The 10,541-nt window shown below is 39.2% G+C and overlaps 1 protein-coding gene across 1 annotated transcript in view; it reads left to right on the forward strand.

The window, feature by feature from the left end:
* Positions 1 to 10,541, forward strand: part of MAP3K13 (mitogen-activated protein kinase kinase kinase 13) — a 160,532-nt gene that overhangs the window by 116,364 nt on the left and 33,627 nt on the right. Inside the window, exons 4-5 of the mRNA XM_041002670.1 lie at positions 5,606 to 5,789; positions 8,511 to 8,702. Coding sequence (XP_040858604.1) covers positions 5,606 to 5,789; positions 8,511 to 8,702 — 376 coding nt within the window. The remainder of the gene's footprint in view (positions 1 to 5,605; positions 5,790 to 8,510; positions 8,703 to 10,541) is intronic.

Genomic DNA, 10,541 nt, shown 5'->3' on the forward strand with positions numbered 1-10,541 from the left:
GTTCCATGTTCTCTGCTTAGACATGAAACTACTGATTATATTTGCTGATGTGTTACACTGCATCTGTTTTTAGAGTCCCCATTTGCCCAGTCTCATACTTAATTTGGTGCTAACTTGGAGACCTTGGCATCCAAATGCATTGCTGGGAATTCTGGCTACCAGGAAGGACAACAGACACATCCTACATGTCTATCAAAAATAAGCCTTTCCGATGGTTTTATTATTCTACAGACTGGTATTCAATTTGTCTCCTAGTTGATTTTGTGGCTTTGGGGATAAGTAAAAAACAGGCCTAGTCAGCTTAAGACTTTTAGAAGAATACAGCAGATGTCTAACTCTTTAGCAGATTGCAGAATAGACCATGAAGAGCTGATGTTGCTACGGTCCAGGAAAGAGATTTGCTACCCAGAAATGTGATGTTTTCCTTATCAGCTCTGAGACCAGGGAGCTGATCTTTAATCCTGTGTCTCACAGATTTGTGGCTACATTTGAAAGTTAATAAGAAATTTCATTTGATTTACAAAAAAATGTTTAATAATGTCTTAATCCCCCCTTTGGTATGAAGTCCAAGTGAGGGAGTATGTGTAATTGAAATCTTTTATTGCCAAATAGTTTCCAGTCTCAAAGCAAGTAATTGTCATAGTCCTGTCAGAATCAACAAAAGAGAACTGCTGCCTGGAAGTGGATGGACGTGTGGCTTTTTCTCAGTTCGAAGGATCATGGCGGGTATTGGAATTAAGACGGTAGTCATAGTAATGAATCAGAGGGAAGACAGAAGCAGCGCAGAGTATCAGCGGACAGAAGCATAAAAGCAGCAGAAAGTCCAGGGCTCACCCTGGAGAGAGCGTGGCCAGTTCTCTCTCATTACGAGGTTAATTATCTCCCCTGTCTGTATCTGGGCTGCAATTTTGTACACCCTCATTCCTACTTCCTTTCATCTGCTGTTTTTCCAATTAGTTGGCTCCCCACTGGACGCTGACAGGGAATTTGAGATGAAACAGAGAAGACTAGATTCACTCCAATTGGTTTTACTTCTGCCAATTAGCTTCTAGTAAAGAGATTGATGGGGACAGAGTAGAAACATTATTTTCTTTGTTTTACATTTTGTGTTCTTAAACTGTCAAAGCTCTCTCTTTCATTTTCCTTGGCTGAATAGCACAGGCATGAGCTACTGTTCACAGAGGAAGATTTTATTCTTTTTTTTTTCTTTTCAAAAAAGAATTTATTTTATTTTTATTTGAAAGAATTACAGAGAGAAGGAATGACAGAGTTTCCATCTATTCCTCAAATGACCACAACAGCTGGAGACGGGCTGATCTGAAGCCTGGAGCCATGAAACTCCTCTGGGTGTCACACATGGGCTATCCTCCACTACTTTCCCAGGCTGTAAATAGAGAGTTGGCTTGGAAATGGAGCAGCCAAAACTCATATGGGACGCCAGCGTTGCAAGCAGAGGCTTAGACTACTATACCATGGCACAAGCTCCAACAATTTTATTCATTGTTACTAATATCCGGACCACATGGTGTTTGAGCGCCAAATGTATTTATCATTTGTATTTTTAAATTAATTCTTATTTTTATGAAAATACTAAGAGATTATTTCTAAAAAATACAGTAATTTTACAAAATAAGCACCATAAAACAATATGAAAAGAAAGCATTACTGGAAAAAAATATTTGGAATCATCAGAAAAGTTAATTTATATCTGTCCTCACACCATGCCTCCAGCTAACCTCCAGATGGATGTAAAAATCAGCTAGAGATAACTTTTTTTAAGATTTATTTTATTTTTATTGGAAAGTCAGATATACAGAAAGGAGGAGAGACAGAGAGGAAGATCTGCCATCTGTTGATTCATTCTCCAAGCAGCCACAATAGCCGGAGCTGAGCCGATCTAAAACCAGGTGCCAAGAGCTTCTTCTGGGTCTTCTACAGGGGTGCAAAGTCCCAACACTCTGGGCTGTCCTTGACTGCTTTCCCAGACCACAAGCAGGAAGCTGGATGGGAAGCAGGGCCCCCGAGATCGAGCCAGCATCCATATGGGATCCTGGCATGTGCGAGGCAAAGACTTTAGCTGCTAGGCTACCATGCTGGGCCCTAGAGATAACTCTTTAACAGGTAGACTAGGCAATGGAAGAAAGGGCAAAGGAAATGATCTACAACTATGTGAGGAACTTTCAGAAAGTTCTTGGCAAATCCATATTATGAAACAGTATGCATAGATTTAAATTTTTTTTTACACCAGAATAAACTTAGCTCTTAATTTCAGTTTCTCACAAATTTTTTGAAATGCCTTCATTAAAATAATGTTAAAAATAATAAAATTAAAGGAAAAAGGTCTGTAAAATTATCCTCTTGATCTGAAGCTAAGAAGTATGTAGAGAGCTTTGTTTTTCTTTTTCTATTTATTTTTATTACAAAGTCCGATATACAGAGAGCAGGAGAGATAGAGAGGAAGATCTTCCCTCCGATGATTCACGCCCCAAGTGAGCGCAACGGCCGATGCTATGCCGATCTGAAGCCAGGAGCCAGGAACTTCTTCCAAGTCTCCCACACAGGTTCAGTGTCCCAAGGCTTTGGGCCATCCTTGACTGCTTTCCCAGGCCACAAGCAGGGAGCTAGATGGGAAGTGGAGCTGCTGGGATTAGAACCAGCACCCATATGGGATCCTGGTGCGTACAAGGCGAGGACTTTAGCCATTAGGCCATGCCACAGGGCCAAAACCTTTTCCATTTTTTAAATTAAATTTTTGACAATTTCTTTACATAGTTAATTAGGGTAAAAAGGTTCAAGGGCTACAGGAAAATGGGTAAGACTATTATTTCCCTATTGTTTCCTCCATATATTTGAGGTAAAGGGGCATCTTAAGGGAAAAGCCCCACCCAGTCTCCCACCCAAACCAGGTCCTCAATGTGGGGCATGTTCCAAGGGTCCAAGTGGTTTTGATAGTTCAACAGTTATGAATTGTTGCCAGTCTCGCCACTCCAAGCATGATGAGGTCATTGAAGAATCCACTGATTGACATAGTCCTTCATAGAGTCTCCGTTTGCCCATTTTTTCACTGCCAACATAGAGCTGAGGTGGTTGATTGACTTGTTCTATCCTCTGTCTTTTCATGGTCAGGGTTCTGAGTCTGGCAGTTCGATTGGGGGGATCCTCAAAGAAACTTTGTCTAGGTGTTCCCAGACCAGATTCTTGTATGTAAGTTTATAATTTCATAGAGCCCATGAATGATGTTATAAACATCCAAAATGGCCCTTGGTAGGAACAAAAAAAGATTGCCTATTCTTAGTCCATACAAATTTTATACAGCTGTAAACATTACTAAAAACTAGAAGAAAAGATGATGAGTATGAGATGGAATTTCAGATAAAATATGTTTTTCTGGTTATTAATGTCATTTCTAAACTTCTAATATGCAACAGTAAATGAAGATTGAGTAGGTAGGGAGAAATTCACCCAAACATTAACCTGATTTGAGTAATTGTTATGTTAAACTTAGGGTGAGGGCTTGGTGAGGGCCGGACATGATGACCTAGTGGCTAAATGCTTGCACACACCAGGATCCTATATGGGTGCTGATTTGTGCCTCGGCTGCTCCACTTCCCATCCAGCTCTCTGCCTGGGGCCTGGGAAAGCAATGGAGGACGGCCCAAAGCCTCGGGACACTGCACCCGTGTGGGAGACCTGGAGAGGTTCCTGGCTCCTGACTTCAGATCAGCTCAGCACCGACTATTGCAGCCACTTGGAGAGTGAACTGCAATAGTGAACTGGAGAGTGAGGAGATGGAAGATCTTTGTCTCTCCTTCACTCTGCAGATCTGCCTTTCCAATAAAAATAAATTATAAAAAAAAAGACTTAGGGTAACTTGACTTTCATAGAATTATTCAAACACATATTACCCCATTATGATCTTGCCATAGAACCCTAACTATACTTTTTTCAGCCCTGCATATGGTTTAAAATGCTGTGTTCAGTTGTTTCCTGGAACGCTGCTGAGGAAGATTGCTTTACATAAGCCATCTATATCCCAGGCACTCAGGTGGAGGATGTGGGCATCGCAAAGGTAGTTTAACCCACTGCACCACAATGCCTTCCCCTTTTTTCTCTTTCTTCTTTTTTCTTTCATTTTCTTTTATATTTTTCTATTTTTTAAAACTTACTTAGTTTTATGTATTTGAAAGGCAGAGTAAGAGAATATAAGAATTCTAATAGTTATACTTTGAAGGTCAATTTTTAGCTATTATAATAGTAAACTACATTTTATTAAGAACCCTATAAAACTTATTTTCTCGTGAAGTAGAAAAAAATAGGAAGTAGGGACATATATTTCTAGATAGTGAAGAATTTGCTGCTGTTATTTCATCCGTGTTGTAGAAAATATCTCATGAGCAGAGTATCTTCAACACTAACTCAGTGCTGCTTTGTTCTGTGTTCTGCAGACAGAGGCGGTTCAGTAATCTGACAAGAATCTCACATAACCTTTAGTGGTGTTATCATCCTTGCTACCCACACAGGACTCCAAGCTCTTTGATATTCATTTCTTACCTGTAACAGTGCCCTCATAAAAGCAGACAAGGAGAAGGACCAAAGAAGTATATCAATTTGTTGTTGTTGTTGTTTTTAAAGTTCATTAAAGCACATACTAATTGAATTTTTATAGTGTTTGACTTTAAATAACATTTTACTCATTATAAAGGAGGTGTTGTCTTGTGATTAAGAAAAATAATTTATGCATGAAAATAAAATGCAACATGAATCTGCAGCAATGTCATCACCTAAAAACAACTTCTTTTAAAATTGTAGTGCAAAAAACCCCACAAAAACAAACAAACAAAAAAACCTTTAAGGAAAGTAGAAATGTAAAGACACTGTATATGGCATATGTGTAAACGTATCATGACTAATGATCCTCTCAATTATTTTATGAGCAGCCCTGTGCTACAGTAGACAAAGCACTGTTGGTGAAATCATGTAATTCTGGGGTTCTGACTCAGCTTAGCCACTTACCGGCCATATTTCTCTGGGAAACCTACTTAATGACCTTATTCCTTGGTTTTCTTGTCTTTAAGAAACTACAAGAAGGCCAGACAACTAGCAATGTTGTGAAGATTAAACACGTAACACGTAAAGCACTATGCCAGTGTCTGGTATATAGTAAGTACTCAATAAGAGGTAAATGCTATGATAAGAAGTGTGTATAATTCAGCCTTAAGAAGGTATTACTGAAAATTTATTCAGCAAGGAATCATTGAGCACTAAAAAATTCAAAGAGGGGAGAAGTAGTACCTATAATGGATTGTGAGATAAGGCTGGAACCCACAAGCTTACCTGTGCAGGTGAGGCTGAAGAACTGTCAGGGATGTGTATTTTCTGGAAGAGTTTGTTAGAGACTTCTGAACTGCTTGATTTCGGTGGTAAAAAGTTGGTACAGTTGAATATATGTGAATATATGATGAAGAGCACCAGGGCCCAAAGACAGGCCTCCAGAGACAAAGAACAGAGATCATTCTTGGGGACAGTGACAGGTGCCTTCCAAGTGGCTTGATAGACTAGTTCCTCCGCACTGAGATTTCTTCATGTTTCTTGCTTGTGTGCCTAGATACTTGGGAAGTGCCCTTCGAGGAGATCTCAGAGCTACAGTGGCTGGGTAGTGGAGCCCAAGGAGCTGTCTTCTTGGGCAAGTTTCGAGCAGAGGAGGTGGCCATCAAGAAAGTGAGAGAACAGAATGAGACGGATATCAAGCATTTGAGGAAGTTGAAGCACCCTAACATCATCGCATTCAAGTAGGTGAACATTTTGTATTGTTGCTCTTAAAGAAATGGTTTCTTTCTTTCTCCTAACATATTACATATAAGCACCTGCTTTGAAAGATGTTTCAAAAGCACTCAATAGCACATGCCACTCAGCCTTCTAAATCTAGTGCTGAAGGTCATAAGTTATTTTCATAGAGTGGTTGTTTTCAAGAGTAGGTGAACATTCCATTCATGTCTAGATTATTGTTTTCGTAATAACTGGGCTCCCAAACAGAAGGGTCAAACAGATAAATTTATAGAAGTCACCAATCTTGGAAGTGCTCAACTGTATCATGTACTCTTCCATTTGAACTTTCCCCTTGAGTTTCTTCCCCTGCCATTCTGGAAATACTGCCACAGACTTGAACAAATGAATGGCAGAAGAAAGGTAATGAACAGGAAAGGTAGCTTTTAGATAAGATGCCAGTTTAGAAGGAAAGACTCTTGATATATTTGATACATTGTGACCAATGAGACCACAGTGAAAATAGAATAACTTGTAGTTCCCCTTACTTAAACTAGAGGTAAGTTGTCTCTGTCTCAAGAAGGATCTTTCCTTTGTAAAACTCTCATAAAGCTTCTTAGATGTTCAAATAATAAACTCAGTTGGAGTAGAAATCTGTATAGGTGGCAGGGGATTGGGAGGGGGGTGGTTAGATCAATGCCAAGGTTGAAGTTTGATTCCCAAACAAAATCCTTTCTGCAATAAAAAGATGTATGACACAAAGAGAAACGTTCTACTGGGATCTAACAGAAACTTTAAAAAGTTTGGATTCATTTCCCTGTAGAAGGCACCTTAGTGCAGACAACATGGGAGACGGTATCAGTTGCCATGGTAATTCTGTCATGTGGTACCCTATTAGAACCAAAAGGATGTGTGACTAAAATGAAATACTACAGAGATCAGTTACAGTCTTTCCAAGGCCTATAAATTCCAAAAGATAACAGGCAGGTTTTAAGCAGGAAGATGAATGGAGACCTGCATGCTTTTGCACTAAGACAGCTATCAGTTCTGATAAAATGTACCCTCCTAATTGGGACAGAAGGCCAAGGACTTTTGAGCATAGATCACTAAGACAATAATGAGATACAGAACACTTTGAAGTTCAGCGTGGCTCTTTAGCCGCCCAGAAGTGAACTAGGCTGTGTGTCCCTAATGAGGGCTTTCTAGCAGTATGCCCCATGCAGGTGAAAGTAGAAATGCATCGTAAAAGAACAAAAGCACGAGAAAGTTATTTTTTCCTTTGTTTCTTTGGCTTCTTCCATTTTCCTCTATCTTTTTTCCCAACCCGCTCTTCCGACCCTCGAACCTACACATGCAGTTTTCAGCATGGTTGGTCAAGTCTTGCCATTGCTAGTGCCCAGCTGTCTCTACTGAGGATGCTTGAATAGTCTTTACCTCTTTATGGAAAACAATGGTGAGATTGTGTTCCTGGCCCATTACACCATGTTCTTGGGGGCAATGTATAGTGTTGTGTTTGCTGCCATCTGTGCCATGTGTTGCTTGGCCAGTGAATCACATTCAGGCCTGTCTGGAAAACAGGATGTCATGATTTGATTTTAATACATTTCTTTCTCTCTCTCTCTCTCTCTCTCTCTCTCTCTCTCTCTCTCTCCCTCCCTCCTTCTCTGTGCTTACAGCTTTTTTGATGTTAGTAGGACCCAAATACATAAGGGGAAGTATAAGATAATATTATGTTCTTTTTTTCCTTTCAATTTTTTTAATACTCTTAAAAAAAAAAAACAACCTGACTGTTCCTAATGGAATTCAGTGCCAAGGGAAGAAAAGGTAGCAATTAGAAGTGATTATAAAAGTGTTATTTATAGCTGCTAAGAAGCCTGGCAACCTTGTAGGGCTGATGGAATGATTGCTTCTCATTTGTCAGTCAAGGGAGATGAACAGTACGTAACGTATCCCTGTTAGACCCTTTCCATGTTTGCGTGACAAGGTAAAACATAGCAGAATAGGATGCTGAGTATCATCAGACAGATGTTTATAATATTCGGCACATTACATTATTTCTTCCCCATCCATTATTTCTCTGCCATGATGATTAAATTATCTGTTTGTTGTTTGTAGCTGCTGTGTGCCCCTGAGCTTTCCTTGAAGTCAAATGGCAGAAATTTGAAGGAAGAAGTTTTGTTAAAAAATCAAAAGGAGAATTCTGGGTAGCCTCTCAGAGAGTGGCAGAAATAACTTTGTGGCGTTTGACAAGCACACGAAGGCAGGGAAAATGCAACTGAATTATACTTCTTCATAACCTGCTGTTGTCAGAGGAGCTTAACATGACCAATTACTCAAGCATGATCTCTGAATTCTTTCATCCCTTCCAGCAACCTCAGAGATAGGAGATGATTTGGTAGCTGGTTGAAAGCTTTAGTGGGTGTCATTTAGTTGGGATGTTACAGCCTACACAACCTTCAGGAAGGTTTGTTCTTTGTCCCAAAATGGAATGGATCCAGAAAATCACCAGATAGAGCAAGTTAGGTGTGTGGAGTGAACAAAACAGAAAATTTTGTGCATAACCTGTTGACTTAGGGAAATCTTAGTAATAATTTGATAGTAAAGAACATGATCTGTGTCCATGTTAAAAATAATTTGGATAGATAATTGGTCTTTTGAAAGCCTATTAAATATTCTTAAAATATAAAAATGCATGCTTGTGTGTTTGTATGCTTTTGTTTATATCCATGTCTGTCTCTTCTTGAAAGGGGTGTTTGTACTCAGGCCCCGTGTTATTGTATCATCATGGAATACTGTGCTCATGGCCAACTCTATGAGGTTTTGCGCGCTGGCAGGAAGATCACCCCTCGATTGCTAGTAGACTGGTCCACAGGAATCGCAAGTGGAATGAATTATTTGCATCTCCATAAAATTATTCACCGTGATCTCAAATCGCCAAAGTGAGTTCTGGAGCTCATTTCCCATCTATCTTGTATTCTTATTTAGAAATATAGAATTTTTATCAGCTACAGTTAAAGTTTTCATTATATGTTCAGTTTAAATCAGCACAGTAGATAATCCTGCTTATATATTATTTTAATTATTGTTGCCTTAATTATTTATTGACAGATATGTCTAGGTATATAATAATAGTTTTTTCTTTTTGCTGTTTTTTTAATGGATTGTAGTAAATATACTAATATGTTTAAAAATAGCCAAAGCCTGGGCCCAGTGCAATGGCTCAATGGCTAAATCCTCACCTTTCAAGGCTTGGGATCCTATATAGATGCCAGTTCGTGTCCCAGCTGTTCCATTTCCCGTCCAGCTCTCTGCTAATGGCCTTAGAAAACAACATAAGATGGCTCAAAGTCTTGGAACTCTGCTCCCAAGTGGGAGACCCAGAGGAGGCTCCTGATTACTGACTTCAGATCAGCTCAGCTCTGGCTGTTGTGGCCATTTAGAGAGTGAACCAGCTGATGGAAGATTTTTCTGACTCTCCTTTTCTCTGTAAATCTGACCTATCTTTCCAATAAAAAAATTAAATAAATAAATCAAAAATATATAGTGAAGACTGAATTTTGGGTAGATTGGAACCCTTTTACAACTGTATCATTTCTGTTTTGTAAATTTAAAACTATTCTGAAATAAAGTTTAAAGAAAATACTTATCACTTCCAAAAGATATTTCGTTTATTTTCATCTACTTGAAAAGCAGAGCAACACTGACAGAGAGAGAAAGTGCTTCAGTGTGCTGGTTCATTTGCCAAAGGCTGGCAACAGCCAGAACTGAGCCAGGTTGAAGAGCCAGAAACTCCATCTGAGTCTCCCATGTGATTGACAGAGTCCGAAGTACTTGAGCCTTCATCTGTTGCCTCTCAGAGTACGTTAGCAAAAAGCAAGACAGGAAACGAAACAGCTAAGGCTTCAACCTGCGCTTCATTAAGGCGTGCAGGCATCCCAAGAAATGAGTCAACCTGCTGCCACAACACCTGCCCTCTTAATGTTGCCTTCAAATTGCGTAATTATGAACCAAAATCGTTATTATCTGAAGTATTCACCTTCCATCATCTGATGTAATTAACATCAAATGGCCCCCATTGAAGTTTTGCTATATTATTTTCCTGTAATGCCCCTATCTTCCAATTTTTAAATCCGAGTTGCAGAACTATATATAACAGAATTAAAGCAGATGAATAAGAAAGAGACCAAAAAGTGGACTCTGAATAGGTTTCATTGCGATTGAAACTGTGAGATTGGCAGCAATCCAGAACTGATGAACTATCAAAACTGTTTGAGCAGGACCCTCGGAGTGCTCCTCCCATTGGGGATCTGGGATGGGTGGGAGGTTGTGTGGGGCTTTTCCCTTTGTTACTCCCCTAACCTCAGATACAAGAAAAAATGATTATATTAGCGTGGAAACAATGGTATTACCCACTTTCACCCTGTAGCCCTTGACCCTTTGTACCCTACTCAACTAAGTAAGATTATTAAAAAATAATTTAAAAAAAAAACAGAAAGAGGCCAAGAAATGTAAAAACATCCAAAGATTCAAAAATACATGAATGAAGTAAAACCTGTTTATTAAATCTATGCTATAGATTCTGCATAATTGTCAGAGGTGAACGACAGATTTGGTTTAAGCTCTCTGGAGTCTAAGTAAAGGAGGAAATAAGCATTTGCAAAATTCAAAGGGATCATAAGAAAATTTTAAATTATTATTTGGGAGAAACAGGATTTCTAGTAGTCTCTGTTTCCAAGATGATTCCTTGGCTACCTGTAGCTACTTTATGGGAGCAGGAC

The sequence above is a fragment of the Ochotona curzoniae genome, unplaced genomic scaffold, assembly GCF_017591425.1.
Source record: "Ochotona curzoniae isolate NIBS_2020 unplaced genomic scaffold, NIBS_Ocur_1.0 scaffold_2587, whole genome shotgun sequence".
NCBI lineage: Eukaryota > Metazoa > Chordata > Mammalia > Lagomorpha > Ochotonidae > Ochotona > Ochotona curzoniae.